Source organism: Trichosurus vulpecula, chromosome 3 (assembly GCF_011100635.1).
Source record: "Trichosurus vulpecula isolate mTriVul1 chromosome 3, mTriVul1.pri, whole genome shotgun sequence".
Classification (NCBI taxonomy): domain Eukaryota; kingdom Metazoa; phylum Chordata; class Mammalia; order Diprotodontia; family Phalangeridae; genus Trichosurus; species Trichosurus vulpecula.
This window is the reverse complement of record NC_050575.1, coordinates 317,590,906-317,611,874: the sequence shown is the minus strand read 5'-3', so window position 1 is coordinate 317,611,874 and position 20,969 is coordinate 317,590,906. Positions and strand designations below refer to the sequence as shown.

The 20,969-nt window shown below is 34.1% G+C and overlaps 1 protein-coding gene across 4 annotated transcripts in view; it reads right to left on the bottom strand.

The window, feature by feature from the left end:
• ROCK2 (Rho associated coiled-coil containing protein kinase 2) overlaps positions 1 to 20,969 on the bottom strand; it is a 173,844-nt gene that overhangs the window by 83,234 nt on the left and 69,641 nt on the right. For all 4 annotated transcript variants that reach the window (XM_036750187.1, XM_036750186.1, XM_036750188.1 and 1 more), the window contains exons 2-5: positions 20,492 to 20,573; positions 18,415 to 18,515; positions 9,999 to 10,136; positions 2,935 to 3,195 (exon numbers count right to left, since the gene is read on the bottom strand). In XM_036750187.1, the coding sequence (XP_036606082.1) occupies positions 2,935 to 3,195; positions 9,999 to 10,136; positions 18,415 to 18,515; positions 20,492 to 20,573 (582 nt within the window). The remainder of the gene's footprint in view (positions 1 to 2,934; positions 3,196 to 9,998; positions 10,137 to 18,414; positions 18,516 to 20,491; positions 20,574 to 20,969) is intronic.

Here is a 20,969-nt window from a genome sequence, read left to right as displayed (position 1 = left end):
TTAAGGAGAGGGCTAATTTTTCTGCCTCTCTTTGTATTCTCAGTGCTTAACACAGTAATAGTAAATATGTAATTGTATTCTCAGTGCTTAACACAGTAATAGTAAATAGTAAATATTTAATAAACATTTGTTGACAGATGTGGTATACTGGAAAGAGTGCTGGACTTGTCTGAAGGTCTGGGTTTGAATCTCTGCTGTTACACTTACTGACCCTATGGACATCAGCAACTTATTTCCCTGAGTTTGTTTCTTCGTGTATAAAGGAGACAATGTGGTACAATGGAAAGAACGTGAGTTCAAAAGTTAGAGGCCTTGAGTTCAAATCCTATCTTTGACACTTAATACCTATGGGAATGTCAAATTGGTTATTTCCATTTCTGTAAAACCCGAGGTTAGAGGTTAGAGAGATTGGACTAGATGGCCTCTACGATTTTTTTCATGCTCTACAGTGATGGTCTTATTGATGGTCTAGATTGATGGCTTTGTTTGTATATATTTATTGCTATTATTCTCCTGACAGAATGTAAGCTTGAGGTCAAGGACTATTTCATTTTTCACTTTGCTTCTTTAGCATCTAGCACATAATAATAAAAATAACTAACATTAAATAGCACTTACTATGTGCCAGGCACTGTGCTAAGTAAGCACAATTATTATTTTTGATCTTCACAATAACCTTGGGAGGGTTATTAATGTTATTACTCCCATTTTACAGCTGGAGAAACTAAGACAAAGAGAGGTTAAGTAACTTGCCTGAGGTCACAGAGCTAGGAAGTGTCTGAGGCCAGAATAACTCAGGTCTTCCTGACTCTAGACCTAGCAGTCTATCCACTGCACCACCTAGCTGCCTAATAATAATAGGCAATTAATAAATGCTTGTTGACTGACTGATTTATTGGCACTTTGAAAGTGGGAGTAATAACACATGTATAACCTGCTTCACAGGAAAACACTCTGTAAAGCTTATGAAGTTATGTAAATAGAATTAGTTATTTCAAAATTCCTTGCTCTTTCCTCAACATTTAAAAATAAATATTCCTTTTCAGAATAATTACACTTGGATAATTGCTGCAACTTTTAGACTTGGATTATTTATTATTATTATTATTATTATTATTACTCTGTGAACAAGTACTAAATATGTGAATCATATTAAGAACAATAAATAATTTCTTATCCATAGAAGTATTGAGCTTCATGAGACCTTCAAAGGTGGTCTAGCCAAAATCATCCTTGAAGCATATACTACTGTTACTCTAGCAGGAAGACAAGCAATCATCTTGTTTTTGCTGATGGAGACTATGACATTTTTAATCTTTGTATCTTAACCACTTAGCACAGTGTCTGGCACACAGTCAAGAAGCTCTTATCGAGCACTTGCTATCTGCCAAACACTGTGCAAAATACAAGGGATACAAAAAAAGCAAAAACAGTTCTTGCCCTCAAGGAGCTCACAGTCTAAAGGGGGAGACAACATGCAACCATGAGCAACTAGGACACATACAAGGCAAATTGAAGAAAACCAAGAAGATCTGTCGAAAAAGTCCAACATTGCTACAACTCCTGAGCAAAGACACACTGGCAGGAAGTGAAATAAGAACAGCAGCTTCTTTGTGAGGTCTCTGGCCCAGGCACAGACATTAAAAGACTGGATGTATAAGGAGACATTAAACTGAATCCACAACCCACAAAACTCTGGGGCAGCAAAACATAAGTTCTCAAATAGGCCAATAGGCCAAAAGGATGACATAAGTATAACATAAGGATAAAGATAGAGCAGCCTGTCAACAAGTATTTATTAAATACCTATTATATGCCAGACACTATACTAAGTACCAGGGATATAAAAAAAGGTCAAAGACAATCCCTGCTCTGAATATATTCACACAATCTAATGGGGGAGACAACAGGAAAACAATTATGTAGAAACAAGACATATATAGGATAAGTTGGAGATAGTCAAAAGAGGGAAGGCACTATTATTAAGGAAGAGCTGGAAAGATTTCTTGTAGAGGGTAAGATTGTAACTGGGACTTGAAGCCATGAGATGGAGATGAGGAGGGAAAGAATACTAGGCATGTAGAACAGCCAGTGAAAATAAAAGAATCTGGAGATAGAGTGTCTTGTGAGAGGAAGAGTAAGGAAATGAGGATTACAAGATCACAGAGTATATGGAGGGAAGTAAGGTATAAGAAAAATGAAAAGGTAGGAAGGGGCGAGGTTATGAAGAATTTTGACCATTAGAAAGAGATCATTAGATCTGATGATAAAGGTGATAGGGAACTACTGAAGTTTATTGAATAGAGATCAATTTGACAGCAGAGGATGGACTACAGTGGGGAGAGATTTAAGTCAGGGAAAGCAACCAGTAGGCTCTTGCAATAGTCTAGGTGTGAGGTGATGGGGCCCTGTATGAGGTGACAGTGTCAGAGGAGAAAAAAGGATGCACACAAGTAATATTACAAATGTAGAACCTATAGGACTTGGCAACAGATTAGATGATGATAATGATGATGTGGGGTGTGTGCATGTGTGTGTGTGTGGCGGGGGTGAAGGCAAAGAGAACATGTGCACAATGAGTGTTTTATGATACCTAGGTTGTGAGCGTCTTTTATTTAAGTGCATATGATATCTTCTTACTCATGTAAAACAATGTAAACAATAGTTGGTATGCTGGCTTTCATAGAAAACTGGCCACTGACAATATTTTTGCCTTTCTCTTCTCTACTAAAGAGAACTGAAAATGTGTACAGTTAATAATGAACTTACCCACTTACCCACAACCAGGCTGCCAGTATGTCAAAAAGGAAAGAAGCCAAAGCTAAAGTATTAACTGAATTGCTAAGTAATGTATGTTTATATTTCTAAAATTTGTTTACTTATTAACATTTTACAGTTCTCAGGAAAGTGTAACAATTTTAGCTGTATACTTACTTCATCCATTTTCATACAAGTGCCAAAATCTGCTAATTTCAGATGTCCATTTTTATCCAAAAGCATGTTGTCAGGTTTCACATCTCTATGTATTAAACCCATGGAGTGTATTGCATCCAAAGCAAGAACAACTTCAGCTGTGTAAAATTTGGCCCATTTTTCAGGTACATCATAGTTACTCATAAGGTTTACAAGGTCTCCACCAGGCATGTATTCCATTACCATATAAAGATATCTATCATCTTGAAAGGCACAAAAGAGCTGGAAAAAAAGAGAAGTGAGAGACACACTACAATTATTTCTGAGGAAAAAAAAAGGCAATTGGTTAAAATATACACTGAAAAAATTATTTTCAATCTTTTGTTTTGATTTGGGTATGTCTTATTTTGTTCTGTCTCTTGGTGGACAAAAAAGGCCCAGTCAGTACAAAACTTCTGTATATGCCCCTCCTATAAGTTTACATTCAAAATAAACATAAATCAATCATTGTCCTTTTGGAGGAAGATAATGAACTGTTTTTTTTTTTCAACAGAAGCACTTTGGAAAACAGTGTAGATGTGGAAAGGTAGGCATAAAATCCACTGTCAGCATTCAATTAATATTTATTGAATGAATTTGCATGTGTCCAGCTTTAAAAGAATGGTAGTAGCAAAAATTTTAAATAAAATACTAAAAAGGAGATTACAGCAATCTATCAATCTATCACAAGGATCATACACTATGACCAGGTAGAATTTATACCAGTTCAATATCAGGAAAACTATGAGCATAATTGATCACATTATCTTACAAACAATTGACCACATCAATAATAAAACCAACAGAAATCATAAAATTATCTCAATAGAGGCAGAAAAAGCTTTTGACAAAATACAACACCCATTCCTATTAAAAAAAAAAACACCAGAGAGTATAGAAATAAATGGAGCTTTCGTTAAAATGAAAAGTAGTATCTATGTAAAAGCAAAAGCAAGCATTATCTGAAATGGGGATAAGCTAAAAGTCTTCCCAATAAGATCAGAGGTGAAGCAAGGATGTCCATTATCACCACTATTACTCAATATTGTACTAGATATGTTAGCTATGGCAATAAGAGACAACTATCACTCTTTGCAGATGATATGATGGTATACTTAAAGAATCCTAAAGAATCCACTAAAAAAAAAACCAGTTGAAATAATTAACAACTTTAGCAAAGTTGCAAGATATAGAATAAACCCACGTAAATCATCAATATATCTCTGTATTACCATAAAGTCCAATAGCAAGAAAGAGAAAGAGAAATTCCACTTAAGATAATAACCATAGACAATACAAAATACTTGGGAGTGTACCTCTCAAGACAAACCCAGGGACTATTTGAACACAATTACGAAACACTTTTCATGCAAATAAAGTCAGATCTAAACAAGTGGAAAAATATCAATTTGTTCATATGCAGGCTGAGCCAATATAATAAAAATGACAAATTTATCTACATTAATTTACTTATTCAGTACCATACCAATCAAATTACCAAAAATTATTTTATACAGCTAGAAAAAAATCATAACAAAATTCATCGGAAGAACAAAAGGTCAAAAATATCAAGGGAATTAATGAAAAACACATATGAAGGAAGGTGGCCTAGCCATACCAGATCTCAAACTGTATGAAGGGATAATCATTGAAACTTTCCGGTACTGGCTAAGAAATAGTGATGGATCAGCAGACTAGGTTAGGTACACAAGACACAGTAGCAGATGACCATAGTAATCTAGTATTTGAAAAAATTCCTTATCATAAAGAAGTGAAGGTCTAATAAGTTTTTCTGGCTTTATTCATAAGAGGACAATTTTTCTCAGAAATACATTTCCATACCTAAATATTTCTATAATAAATTAAAATTATCTAAAACAGTTTGTAAACCTTAAAACACCACATAAATATTATTTGTACACAATTTTGTTACTGCTGTAGGTATTTTTAAAAGTAACTTTTTTAAAAAGGAATAAAAATTCATGCTACATGCTTAGAGCTTCAAGGAGGGCTTGCTCTTTATCTTCAGTATGTGTAACAGTCAAATGTTCAAAAAAGTCAATTAGGAATGATTACCACCTAACAGTAATTCCCCCTAAAAACTGAAGTGATAGGGAATGTGCCTGTAATAGATACTAAATTTTCTTATTTTATCATAATGACTAATTTCGACTTACTTGGAACAAAAAATGACAGTGCACTCAGTAGGTAAAAACTGCAGAGGTGTACATTTAGGCTTTCAGTAAGGAAAAACTTCCTAAAAATCAGTGCTACCCAAAAGTGGACTGGGCTGCCTTGGGAGGTAGTAAATTAACCCTCACTAGCTAGAAGACTCATTTTCCCTCTCCCTCCTCCTCTCCCATCCCACCTCCTATGTTGTTGTTGTTGTTGGTTTGTTTTTGTTTTTTTTTTCAATTAGAGGCTTGCCTACCACCTTGGGTTATTATGGAGATCAAATGAAAAGTTCTATGACAGACTGTGAATGCTATCAAGCTATACATCTAAGGAAGGTAAGGTTACTATTATTCAATTTTTTTTTTTTTTTAGTATTTAATATTTAATTTTTCCCCAGTTATATGTAAACACAATTTTTGACATTTGTTTTTAAAACTTTGAGTTTCAAATTCTCTCCCTTCATCCCTTCCCACCCATTCTCATTGAGAAGGCAAGCAATTCCATATAGGTTATATATGTATATATGTATATATATAGTCATGCAAAACATCCGTAACAGTCATGTTGTGAAAGAAAATAGACAAAAAAAAACCTCAAGGAAAAATGAAGAAAGTTTAAAAAAAGTATGCTTCAATTTGTATTCAGATACCATCAGTTCTTTCTCTGGGGATGGATAGCATTCTTCACCCTAAGTTCTTGAAAGTTCTCCTAGATCATTGTATTGCTGAGACTAGCTAAGTCATTCACAGCTGATCATCTTAAAATATTGCTGTTACGTTGTACCTAGTACATTTCACTTTGCATCAACCCATGCAACTCTTTCCAGGTTTCTATGAGAGCATCCTGCTCATCTCTCATAGTACAATAGTATCCCATCATAATTACATGCCACAACTTGTTCTGCCATTCCCCAATTGATGTGCATCCCCGTAATTTCTAATTCTTTACCCTCAGAAAAGAGCGGCTATAAATATTTTTGCACATATAGGTCCTTTTCCTTTTTGCTTTTTTATCTCTTTTGGGATACAGACCTAATAGTGTTATTGCTATGTCAAAGGGTATGTATGGTTTTATAGCCTTTTGGGCATAGTTCCAAATTCCTCTATAGAATGGTTTAATCAATTCACAACTCCCACAACAGGACATTAATGTCTCATTTTTCCCACATTCCCTCCAACATTTTTTGTCCTATTAGCTAATCTAATAGGTATGAGGTAGTACCTCAGAATTGCTTTAATTTGCATTTCTCCAATCGATAGTGAATTAGAATATTTTCTCATATGGCTGGCTATAGATAGCTTTAATTACTTCATCTGAAAAGTGATTATATCACTTGATCATTTATCAATTGGGGAATGGCTCTTAAATTTTTATAAATTTGACAGTTCTCTATATGTTAAAGCAATGACACCTTTATCAGAGCAATTTGCTTCAATTTTTTTTTCACAGCTACTACTGCTACTTGTATTTCCCTCCATCCTATTCCCACTACCCCCGTTTAGTCTATTCTCTCTCTCCTTTCACCCTGTCCCTCCTCAAGTGTTTTTCTTCTCACTACCCAATCCTTCCCCCAATCTGCCCTCCCTTCTATCACCCCCATCCCTTTTCTCTTACCCCTTCCCCTTCTATTTTCCTGCAGGGTAAGATAGATTTCTATACCCCATTGCCTACGTATTTTATTTCCCAGTTACATGTAAAAACAATTTTTAACATTCATTTTTAAAACTTTGAGTTACAAATTCTCTCCCTTCCTCTCTTCCCACCCATCCTCATTGAGAAAGCAAGCAATCCAATGTAGGTTATATATGTGTTGTCATGCAAAATATTTCCACAATAGTCATGTTGTGGAAAACTAATTCTATTTCCCTTCATCCTATCCCACCCCCCCTTTATTCTATTCTCTCTTTTCACCCTGTCCCTCCTTCACTCATCCCTTCTTTTATCCCCTTCTCCCCTTACATTCCTATAGAGTCAGAAAAATTTCAATATCCAACTGAGTATGTATGTTATTCTCTCTTTAAGCCAATTCTGATGACAGTAGTTCACTCATTCCTTCTCACCTCCTCCCCTTATCCCTCCACTGTAAAAGCTTTTTTTTGCCTCTTTTATGTGACATAATTTATCCCATTTGACTTCTCTCTTTCTCTTCCTACCAGTACATTCCTTTCTCACCCCTTAATTTTATTTTTTAGATATCATCCCTTTATATTCATCTCAACCCATGCCTTCTGTCTATATATATATATATACATATACATATATATATACACACATATATACACACACATATACATATATATATGTATATATATACATATTCCTTCTAACTACCCTAATAATGAAAAAGATATTACGAGTTATAATTGTCATTTTTCCATGCAGGAATGTAAAGTTTAACTTTAATAAATCCCTTATGATTTCTCTATCTTGTTTACCTTTTGATGCTTCTCTTGAGTCTTGCATTTGAAAGTCAAATTTCCTATTTAGTTCTAGTCTTTTCTGAAGAATGCATGAAATTCCTCTATCTCATTGATGTCAATTTTTTCGCCTGAAGGATTATACTCAGTTTTGCTGGGTAGGTGATTCTTGGTTTTAATCCTAGCTCCTTTGACCTACAGAATATCATATTCCAAGCCATTTGATCCCTTAATATAGAAGCTGCTAAATCTTGTGTTATCCTTATTGTGGTTCCACAATACTTGAATTGTTTCCTTCTGGCTGCTTGCAATATTTTTTCCTTGACCTGGGAACTCTGGAATTTTGCTATAATATTCCTGGGAGTTTCCATTTGGGGATCTCTTTCAGGAGGTGATCAGTGGATTCATTCAATTTCCATTTTTACCCTCTGGTTCTAAAAAATCATGATTATTTTCCTTGATAATTTCTTGAAAGAGGATGTCTAGGCTCTTTTGCTGATCATGGCTTTCAGGTAGTCCAATAATTTTTAAATTCTCTCTCCTAGATCTATTTTCCAAGTCAGTTGTTTCAGAGATATTTCACACTGTCTTCTATTTTTGCATTCTTTCAGTTTTGTTTTACAGTTTCTTGATTTCTCATAGAGTCATTAGCTTCCATTTTCTCCATTCTAATTTTTAAGGAATTATTTTCTTCAGTGAACTTTTGGACCTCCTTTTCCACTTGGCCAATTCTGCTTTTTAAGGCATTCTTCTTTCTCCTCATTGGCTTTCTGGATCTCTTTTGCCATTTGAGTTAGTCTATTTTTTAAAACATTATTTTCTTCAATATTTTTGGGGTCTCCTTTAGCAAGCTGTTGACTCATTTTTCATGATTTTCTTGCATCACTCTCATTTCTCTTCCCAATTTTTCCTTTACTTCTCTTACTTGATTTTCAAAATCCTTTTTGAGCTCTTCCATGGCCTGAGACCAATTCATATTTTTCTTGGAGTCTTTGGGTGTAGAAGCTTTGACTTTTTCATCCTCTTCTGAGTGTATGTTTTGATCTTGTCACCAAAGTAAGTTTCTATAGTCCGAATTCTTTCCCGTTGTTTGCTCATTTTCCCAGCCTATTACTTTTTTAACTCTTTGTTAAGGTAGAGCTCTGCTTCCAGTGTGGAGGGTATACTGTCCCATCTTCAGGGCTTTTGTACAGCTGTTTTCAGAGATACTTCTAGGGACCTGTAAGTTTTCAGTTCTTCCAAGGTGGTATGACCAGAGGTATCAGAGGAAAGTTCCTGAAGAATGTGGCACTAGAACAGGACTTCAAAGTATGAGTGAAAATTCAACAGGTGAAGGAGATGGAGGGCATTCCATTTAGATTGGAAAGGGCAGGAAGAAAGGCCTATTTAATTGTTTTCAGTCAGTAACCAACAGTATTTTTTTCCCCACAGTAAGCATTCAATAAATGTTGAACTAAGAATGAATGACCAAAGGCATCAATTTATGATAGTAGGCTAGGGTTAACAGAACAGAGTGTGACCAAAAAACGGAAAAAAGTAATTAGTTGATTCATATAAACATAAAATATCTTTACAACACCCCCCACCTTTGCCAGCCACATTATATATGTATCTTCCTAAAACATTTTAATTGTAATAAATGCTTTTGAATGTAAGAATTTCTATTCATAAGCTACAAAGAAAGGTCAATTCAGCAAGTATTAACTAAGTGACAACTATGTGACAGGCACTGTGCTAACAGCTGAAATAAAGCTAGGGGGCAAAAAAGAGGGGAAAGGCTTGGTAACGTTCCTTTATTTATATTACTCAGTTTTGTTGCATATTTTTAATTCTAAATTGGATTTCCCTGGCACTCCCTATGCTTCTGAACCATTTTTCAGCTGAAATGTTTGCAAGTACCATCATTTCCATGCATTATTTTATAACAATTCTGAGTTTCATATTTCTGTTACTGGACTGTAAATTCCAGGAAAGCAAAAAATGTCATATTTAAACTTTAAATGTAATCTAATACATAACACAACATTCTACATACACAGCAGACACTTCATAAATACTTACAAAATTCAACTGATACATGATGAACTGTTTTAATAATATAAATTAAATGGTAATTTTGGGGGGAGGAAAAACAAATACAGTTAATGTTAAATGTTTGAAAATATTTTAGAATTATCTATGTGACATTCTCCTCCATCCCAATAATTATATATATAATTTTAAATCTCATTTAAAATTCAGGTTTCTAAATTTGGTCTTTTTATTTCAGAAAAAGAGTGATAAGATACTGCCATGGAAGCATTAAAGGTGGTTTAATGTGTCAAATCCTGTTAACATCAAACTTCAGTGTTAGAACTTTATAAACATCATACAAGCATAAACATACTGGAGTTTCAGCAAACAAAATATGCTTTCTCATGTATGATTTAAATTTACTGAGTATACAGTGCTTACCTGAACAATCCAAGGACTATTGGCAAAGGCCATGATATCTCGTTCTTCCCAAAAAAAAGCAGAATCTGATCTTTTTATCATTTCAAATTTACTAAGAAGCTTCATGGCATAAACATTCTGTGACTCTTTATGACGAACCTGTTGATTTACAAACAGCAAAATTATCATTAGTGCTTTTTTAACAAGAAATACTAATGAACTGGGCACTTAATCTGCAATGCTATTATTAATTATATCAATCGCAAAATAAAATGTAAAGCAGCAGCATAAGTTCTTAATAAAGGAAAAAATGCCAAGGTACTTTTGATAAATCAATGATCAAACACCTGTCCTGTTAACTATAAGAGCCTCATTTCATTAAGGAACACTTAACCTCGGTTCCATAAGTTGCCAAATTAAATAAACAAAAGAACAAATCACCACTTCAAAGGAAATATGAAGATGTTAACTAATAGGGACGAAGCATATTTACAAAATTTAAAACATGGGTATACACACTGTTTTAAATAGTAACCTTAATAGAAACCTGGTATTTCTGTAAAGGGAGGGGCAGGAGGAAAAGAAGAGAACAAATGTATTTCTGATAAAATGGTGTTGTTTTTCTAACACTAGACTCAACTCCTGAGGAAAAAAACTACCCAAATAAACAAAACTTTAATCCCTAATTCTTCCTCTAGGCAACTTCCACTTTTTTTAATGGAGCATAAAAACCTAGCTAGACAAAGTTCAATGTACCTCTCATTTCCATCAGAAATAGTAGAGAAAGAGACTTTTCATAATGAAATTATTGGAAAAGAAACCTAATTTGACATGCAAGAAAAATTAATAGAAGGTTGGGCAGAAACGAGAGATAAAAGTAGGAGTAGGCTAAGTGATCAGCAGATTAATGATTCAATCCTGCATTCCTCTCTGGCCTCCACTCTTGACACTGGACTTTATTCCCCACCAGTAGCCTTTTCATTCAATCTCTGCAGCTCCTTCCTGATTGGACAGCTCTTTGGGAACCTCCATTTTAAGAAAAGTGCCCAGGTCAGCCATGCTCACTCTTTTCTTCTTTTCTGGGCTGCTCATGACTCTCTGGACTTCTTTTTCCACAATTCCTCTCCCTATGCCCCAGAAGGACCCTTCCCAAACCCCCTTCTTTTCAGCTTCCTTTTATTTGTAGTCTTCCCTCATTAGAATGTAAGCTTCCATAAGGGCATGTGCTATTTTTCTTTTCTCTTGTATTTATATCTCCAAAAATGAACCCAGTGCCTAGAACAAAGTAAGCACTTAATAAATGCTTATTGACTATGTGCTGATAATAAGAATATTGAAAAAGGAAGGTTTAACTCGGGACCATTGACACAAGAAACTGCAAAAAGGCTATCCTTAAGGAGGACAGATTAAGTAATACATGTACATTATGTAATGAAGTGGTGGAAATGGTACGACCCATCATTACTAGTTATAAAAATTAAGCATATACTGAATATGCATCACAAGAACTGGTAGTTAGAATAATACACCATAAATTCACGATCTTTTATGGACTGACAGATGACATTTCTATACTACAAATACAGACCTCAAAATATCCTAGAGAACATCAATAAACTATATTGGAAGCAGACCATTTTAAGAGACCAACCAAATTGTTACCCACAATGTCCTAGATATAACACTAGACTGGTTCCTAAAAACTGAAGGAAAAAAAAGGTTTTAATGCAAGTCCCAAATGAAGAAATAAAGCTTTTGAAATAAAGAAACTTGGCCAAGATCAAAATCAGGTGAGGAGGGGATAAAGTACATATTATCACTATAGAGTTCATAAAAAATGGTTTCTTTCAGTGAATCTAAAGGAGAATAAGTTTACATCCCATTTAAAAATAAAAAAGTAGTAATTTTATCCATTTGTAAAAGTCTTCAGAATATTAAATACAAAAGAATAAAAGAGAACAGCAACTTGTTCCAAGACTGTTTATTTCTATCAGGAGTTCTTAACCTGAGGTCTGTAAAATCATCTTTAAAAATATTTTGATAAATATATTTTATTCCATTAGAATTAGTTTTCTTTGCAATTCTATGTATTTTATTTTGTTCACTTATAAAGAAAGGGTGCATAGGTCTCAGAATGCCAAAGGGGTCTACGATACAAAAAAGATTAAGAACCCATGGCATAATTGAATCTCATCAAAAAGTAAGAACAAAATAAAATTGACAGTAACTTTTATCTTTATAGCATTTCTAATGTTTGCAACATGCTTTGCATACATTGGCCTATTTGATCCTCACAACTCTGTGAGGCAATTGCTATTTCTGCTCCAATTATATAGGTGAAGAAACAAAAGCCCAGTGTGGTTAAGAGCTTTCCACAATCACACACAAGGCTAATAAACATCCAAAGCTGTAATTAAATCCAGGCCTTTCAGATACCAAACCCCAAGAAGCCACTAATGGGTCTGGGGTAATACAGGATATATTTTTCGATATTTTTAAAATTAAATTCATATAATTTAAATACCCCAAAATCCAGATTTCTGTCCTCTATTTTGCGATAAGCTGAGGCAGTCTGTGATCAGTGAAGGCACAAAGATGTGGATGAATAGTAACAGGGAAGTGGGATCTGTCTATGCCACATACATACTGTGTCCTGCCTCCATCAGAAAAAAAAAATAAGAACGTAGAGCAAAACAAACATTTTGCTCCTCCCTTCTAAAGGAATTAAGTCACTTCCTAACCAGCTGCTTATACTGAATTCACCACTTTAGAACAGAAGGCAAAACAAAAATGCAAGTTAAACTTGATTTTATTACAAATAAAAACACTACATAGATTCTATGATGGGTTTATGAATGTAAGATACAATAACAAAGTTCAGGATCTCAATTTCCTGAATAGATTCCAACAACTATTTTACATCCATAGCTAAATGCAATTTTGTTTTTATTTTTATTTTAAAATCTTTCTCCACTCTTTTGATGGTTTGCAATTCCATGAGAATTAGTTCCATATAGAAGGCTAAGTACATGACAATAAAGACCAAGACAATCCAGCTACTATAAAAACTGCTAAATTTACAAATATTTACTCTAATACTCCTCCAATTCTCTATTTTCAAAGGTCCAAGTATTTCTCTTCTGAAGCAACACTAGATCACAGCTGGATCAGAAAAACTGAATCATCTAGAGTCTCAAAACTGTGAGACCCTATAATTCTGCTTCCAAAAGAATTTTTTTTTGGTAATCAGTGTTGAAGTAAATCAGCCCAAAGTAAATGTTGAGTCCAGTAACCATGTTGTAGAAAAGCAGATTCTATTTTTATAAATTCTTTTCCCTGTTGTATTTCTGCATACTAAATGGGATTCTGAACTACTCCTAACTTCTTCAGGGGAGCCTCTCTTTGTATATTTTAGAGATCAATCAATTAACCCCACTGTAATAATACGGTTGATTCATGAAATGTTATAATAACTGTGGCTATGGGAATTTTGTTTATGGAGAACAGAATAGAAATAATTCTACCTATTTACCAGCTAGTAAACTATAATGAAATAAAAGCACATAGTGTCCTTTATATTCAAGATAACTAAACAGGTCAATTGGCAGAGAAAAGAATGGACATAGTCAGATGTGATCTGGGTTTGAATCTTGCCTCCAGTATCTACTAGTTGTATGACCATAGGTAAATCGCTTATTATTTATGGGTTTCAAATTCCTGATCCACAAAATGAAGTTAACAGTACCTATAGTACTATAGTACCTACTATACAGGACTCTGTCAAGGTCAAAGGAGATAACGTATGTAAAACCTTTGAAAAACTTAAAGTGTCAGATAAAGTTGCTATTGTTATTCCTCCCTTAATTATAAGTGGTATGGGATTATTTTAACTCTGAAATAGAATTTTATGCTTTCGGTTCTTAAAAATAGATTGAGTACAACATTTTACATTTCTAAAAACAAACTCAGTAAATAAGCTACTTTTTTAATTGTATGACTCTGAACATATTCTCCCCCTGGCCCTGAATAAAGAAAAGATTATTCTATCTCTACCTTAGGAATTCCAATCCCTCATCCACTGGTCATAACAGGGTTCAAAAGTCCAAGCGCAATTGCAGACTAGAAAGTGGACCTGGCTCCTGTATGAGTTTTCTGAACAAAGTCTTAAAACTGAGTTGATCGATAAGTATTTATTAAACACCAATTATGTGCCAGGTACTGTGCTAAGTGCCAGGGATAGAAAGACAAAAAACACTTATCTCCTTCTCAAGGAGTTCATAGTCTAATGAAAGCAACAACATACAAAGAAGCCCTCAAAACTAAGCAATGCCTGAAATCAGAATTGCTAGAATTGCAACAGACCAAAACTCTGGCACACTCAGTCCTGTAGGCATAGAGCTGCCCTATATCTTCAAGAAACACATCAAAAAACTAGAGGTAAAAGCCAGAGGCACATGATAAGAATGGCATGTGTCTAAATGCTATTTAGGACCAGAGTACACTACACTTAGAAATTAATTTAATTCTGATTTGGCCCAAAACAAGTCTATAAAGCAAAGAGCTTCACACTACTAACGAGACCTTCCCATAAACTTACAAGAATAAGTGAGTACCTGATATCGAGATAAAGTAGTTACTACTACATAAAGCCAACTATCACGGTTAAAATGATTACATAAAACATATTTCTTTACAAGATTATATATCTTGAAAATAAAATCTTCTCAAGAAATTATTTCTGCTTTATTTTTTTCTAAAGGAAATATTCATTAAAATTAAATAACTACAATAATCAAGAGCAGACAACACCGTAAGTTTTCCTGAGGAAGGAATGAACATCAAGGATTTGAATAAAACTTCTGAAAAAGTTTTCCGATTCTGTTCTTTCCTAATTCCTCTTAATTTAAGAGCCTACATGGTTCTGCAAATGCATAGTTTTTGTTCTGTTAGTCAATAAATAAGCATTAAGCATCTACTGTGTGTCAGGTATTGTGGGCACTTAAAGAATATTAATTTGAAAGGTGAACAAAGAGTGGACAGGAGTGGAGAGGGACGTGTGGCAGAGAGATCAACAAACAGGCTATTGCAATAATCCAAGTGTAAGTTGTTGAGGCTCTGTATCAAGGTGGTGACAATGTCAGGAGAGAGGAGGGGGTATATACAAGAGTTGTGACAGGACTTATCAACAGATTAGAAAGGGAGAGGGATAAAGTTTAGAGTGAGGAGCTGAAGATAACACCTAGATTGTGAGTCTGGGTGATTAGAGGATGGTGATACTCTTAATTATGAAGTTAGGATGTTTGAGAGGTTCAGTTTGATGAGGAGTTAAGGGGGAGGTGAGAAAGACTGTGTACCAGGCACTGAACTCATTGTGGAAAGAAGCAGAGGTTGGTGCACAACAGTGACTAGAATTTTGATTGGATGGTGGATACAGTTTGAGTAAACTTCAAAGGAGAGGTTATTGAATGATGTTGGCAGAGAGAGAACCTGGAAGCAGCAATGAGGACCAAGTAGTATTCAGACTCAGCTACCCTGATCAATCAGGGAGAATAAATAAAAGTAGGGGCAATGATCTAAAACTTGTTGGATAAGTAAATGATCAGTGTTTTGTTTCAAGACAATAAGTATATTCAAATTCACTTCTACCTAGAGAACTTTTTGCAAAAATCACAGGTAATGTTAAGATGCAAGCTCATTATCTGCTGAGTGAATAGCAACATTACAAAATTATACGAACCAAGGTTAAATATTTTGAAGAAGTAACAAACAGGACATAGAATGATGGTAGACATTTAAAACATGCTTATTTTATAAAATTCTTTACCTCTGTTGGCTCATTTAAGCCTCAAAATGATCCTTTAAATAGGCATTACAGATCTTACTACCCTCATTTTACAGATGTGGAAATTTAGACTCAGTGAGATTAAGTGACTTACCCATGGTCACATATATAGGAAGTGTCAGAAGCATGATTTAAATACAAAATACTATTTATTCCACTGTACCAGGCTGCTTGACTTAAAATCACAAGTCATAAGACCTGGTTTCAAATGCTGACTTATCTGTAGCTAGGAGGATCATAAGCCTCAGTTTTGCCTACAGTTTTGCCAATTGTAAGATAAAGATAAACTGATTTAACAAAACTGTTGTGGGAATGGGGATTTGAAAACTTTAAAATACAATAAATAGGTTATTATTATTATGAAATTCACAGGTGACAAAATGACATTATCACTTATACATAAAGGTACTCATAGAAGTTAGAGCCAGTGAGGACATGAGACCTTACCTACTCCAAAATTCTTATTGGAAAATGACTTGCCTAAGGTCACAAAGCTGAGTAATAGCAGAGCAAGTATCCAATATCAGGTCTCCTGATTCCCAGTTTTATGCTATTTCCATCATATTATGCTATCAACAGCATATGAACAACATTTTAAACAAAATTGAGTAACATTATTAAAACTATCAAAAAGTCACTGGCTTTCTTCTTTGGTTATATTATCTGATTCTAATACAGATTTGGAAAATTAAGATATTTCAAGCATTTATCTCCCTCTACTCAAACACGAAAGAATAAATTTCAGTTAAAGACTTATTTTCTGGCTTCTTAGACCAGTCTGCCTACATTGTGTTTCTCTAATTATGTTGTTAAATCCAGAACATATTCACTAGTCCATCTTGTAATCCCCATATGCTGATGTGCTTAGGGGGAAGGGATAGACAGGAGATAAATAATGCTAAAGTTTCTAGTTCATCAGATCATAAACTTAAAGTTGGAAGGGACCTTAGAGAGGTCATCTAGCCCAATTTCTTCATTTTACAGATAAGTAAACTGAGGCTTAAAGAGATTAAGCAACCTATATATAACAAAACTAGAATATGAACCTATGTCCTCTACCTCCAAATCAGTATCTTTTCTACTGAATTATGCTTCCTTGGATATTGAGGTAGTTTAAAAATAAATTTTTATTAACTTCCTGTATTTTTACATCCCCTCAATTTCCAACTTTATAACTCTCCAACTACTTCCTTTACAACTATCCCTTACAATAAAAAGAGGGTGGGAGGTAGAAAAAGAAAAAGTTTTGCAAAACTAACCAACATATTATAGAGTCTACTATTATATGCAATATCCTACATCCACAGTGACCTAGTTCAAGAAAGAAGCAAGGTAAAGTGCCTTCTATATTTCTTCTTGAGGCCAAACTTGGTTATTATAATTTTGCAGCATTCAGTTGCTATGCTTTTGTTATTTTTCTTTTCACTTACATTATTGTATTTAAGGAGTATGTTGTTTTTGGCATCAGTTTTTCACATGATATGCTATATTCAATAGTTATTTCTTATAGCACAATATTACATTACATTCATGTATCACAGTTTGTTTAGTCATTCCCAAACTGAAGAGAACCTACTTTGTTTCCAGTTCATTGACATAAACAAAATACTACTGTAAATATTTTGATTTATATGGGGCCTTTCTTTTTGTGACTGACCTCCTTGAGATACATGCCTAGCAGTGGAATCTATGGGTCTAAAGGTATGAACATTTTACTAACTTGATTTGCATAACTCCAAACTACTTTCCAGAATGGATAGACTAATTCATAGTTCCACCAATAGTACATTAGTGTGTCTATCCACAACTGGCCCAATGTTAAATATTGGCATCTTTTTGTCAACTTTGCTGGGTATGAAGTGAAATCTCAGAGCTGAGGTAGCAACGGGGCAAAATAGAGTCCTAGATCAAAATTCAATACCTGAGTTCAAATCCAGCCTCAGACATTTTGCTGTGTGACCCTTACATATAAATCAATTTAACTTCTGTCTTCCTTAGTTTCCTCACCAATAAAATGGGAGTAATAACAGCATCTACCTATCACAGGGCTGATGTGATCAAATGAGATATTTGTAAGTATGTGGCACATAGAAGGTCTAAATAAATGCTTGTTTCCTTCCTACCTTTTTTATTTTGATTTTCACTTCTCTTATTATTTGTGAATTAAAGAACTCTTTCATATTTTTGTTACTAGAATGAAATTTTTCTTTTGACCACTTAAATATTTGTTAGATGTTTATATATCATCAATATCAGACCCTTACTTGAGATATCTGATGTAACTTCCCCTCACAGCGACCATTTCTTTTCTTATCCAACATGCATTAAATGTGTTTATGAGAAAGCTTTTTAATTTATGTAGTAAAAACTTTCCATTTTATGTTCTGCAGTTGCTTTAATCCCTTCTATATTTTTTGTTTAAAATTCCATGCCAACTCAAAACTTGGAAAAAGTGTATGACTTGCTTTTCTTCTAACTTTTTAATGATATGACCTTTAATATTCATGTTATATATTACAACTAGCATAAATATCTCACCACCACCCCACAATGGTAAAAAACATAAGAATAAAAAGATGCAGACTAAATTCTTACCAACTGAACTTCACCAAAAGCACCTCTTCCAATTACTTTAATAACATCAAAATCTTCTGCCTTCATCTGTAGGCATCCAATTTCTGTCACAGTTCTCTCATCTACAATGAATTGAAAAATACAGGTACTCATAAAAACAACTGCCATAATTAGTAATCATAGTTGTCAAAAAAATACAGTCCAATGAACTGGTTTGGGCTTTCAACTGTGTCAATCAAGCTTTGAAAATTTACTATCAATGTCTTAAGGCAATCTAACATTATAATGCTCTGATCCTTGCAACCATAATCTTCTTGGTACCAGATGTCTGACCTGCCACTACTCCTCAAAAATCCGCAGAGACTTGCCACCCACCCGATTACTTTTCCTATTAGAACCTATGAATTACCTGGACTTTAGATCTGCTATGAACTTAACAAGAACATAAGACTTCCTTTACATATTCGCGTTTCCCCTATTTAGAATATGAGCTACTTGAAAGCAGAGACTGTCTCAATTTTCTGTATCTCAAGCACTTAACACAGGGCCTAATCATATAGTAAGCACATAATAAACAAATTCAGTACTCAACAGATAAATATATATATATACATATATATTTGCTTTTTGGCAGGGCAATCGGGGCTAAGTGACTTGCCCAAGGCACACAGCCAGTAAGTGTGTCAAATGTCTGAGATCGGATTTGAACTCAGGTCCTCCTGAATCCAGGGCTGGTGCTCTACTCACTGCGCCACCTAGCTGCCCCTAGATAAAAATATTTTATATAAGAAACTAAATATATCACTGTTTTCACCTTTATTTCAGATAACTTCAAACAAAACTGATTGCAAAGGTTGGGTTTTTTTTTTTTTTTTTTTTTGAAATTGAATTACAGTAAAAGATAGTTTACCAGCATTTTATCAGTATGAGTGTTCTATCAGAATCTTGTCTTGGTTTGACTAACAGAATGATAGCTGACATGATGACAGTACAAAATGATCACTCTTAAGCATATACTGTAAGATCCTAGAGTGTTCATTTTGAATAACCACAAAAAGATTATTAGTGTAATTGCAAGCTCCTTTCTGAGACAGTTAAGACCTGGGATCAAATCCTAATGCTGACACATACTGGCTGTATGACCCCGGACAAATCTGTCTGTGCTCTAGGCAACTTGCTAATAACAGACCTTGCTGGGAAGGTGTCAGCGTGCACTGATAGAATGTATTTACTCATCTGAGAGGTCTCTAAATCAACAAAATCACAGGTGCAGCCACTATCTCTAGTTTTACTAAGCTTATTACATATATTAGAATTATAACTCTTTGCAAACCATATAGTCTATATAGTAATTCTATCTCCCTCATTATCTGACTAATCAGAACATTATACTACTTACATTATATGTTTAAAATCCATTTATTATAAGTAATTTTTACTGTGTACCTGTGTTATGTTGCCTTTAAAAAACACACCTTCATTCTTAACACCCTTTGATATATTTATATCCCTGCAAGCCATTATCAATATCATTAACTATGTATTAGATAATATCATTTACATGGCAAAAGACATTATAATATTCATTTTTATTAATATTTCAAAGGAATGATTACATTACTGACAAATCTACAATAACTCAGCAAGAATGCTGCTTAACACAAAGAAAAAATATTACAGTGCTAAAAAAATAAAAACAATTTTCTCTGCAGAGTTCTTTTAATAACTCATAATGACATGTGTACAAGCTTGCATAAGTGACTTCCCTCCTTGAGATGTTAACTTTCCCCATCTGTAAAATGAAAGGGTTGAATTACACAACTTCTAAAATCCTTTTCAGTTCTGAATCTATGATCTAATTAACTGAGAAGTAATTATTCTCTACACCCTGTCAATGTTTGTTAAACTTCTAGGAACTCCAATTAGGAACATAATTGTGCACTATTTTGCCCTAAAAGTAGAGGATCCATAGTTCTAACAAAAGTCTAACTAAAATTTTAATACCATTACAATCTGGTGGTATTTTTATGACTCCTTCAAAATAGCCATAGATGCGGATGTATAGGTGTTTAAAAAAAAAAAGTTTAATGCAACTTACATCTAAGTAAGAAATTTTCTATATTCTTGTTTTTCCTCAGAGCAGGAAAATTCAGATCTGAGTACAAGGAAGTCATACCATCCTGTTAAGAAAAAAAAAAAGAAAAGATAGTTAAAATTTTCAAACTTCTAAAAACACTTGGTTTCAATCTTTAAACTTTAGTAAGTTTTATATAGATTTTTAATATGACACTAAATGACCTGTGATTTTATTCATGTGTATACAAACTCTACAAACACAAATTATAATCCCACCTAAAAGACTTAAGGGTTGCTTCAACCAAAAAACCTAGCCAATGGCCAATTTTCTGGGGATGTAGCTTTCTAAATTTAGTATGTTCATTACTTGGAGCTTTCAGGGTCTTTCTTCAAGTTCACTCATCACGATTACCACAGTTAGCAAGCCACTGCCATAGCTTTAAAAAAAGCTCACCGCCATGACAGAATATTAATCACAGGAATCTTGCACATCTAACTAG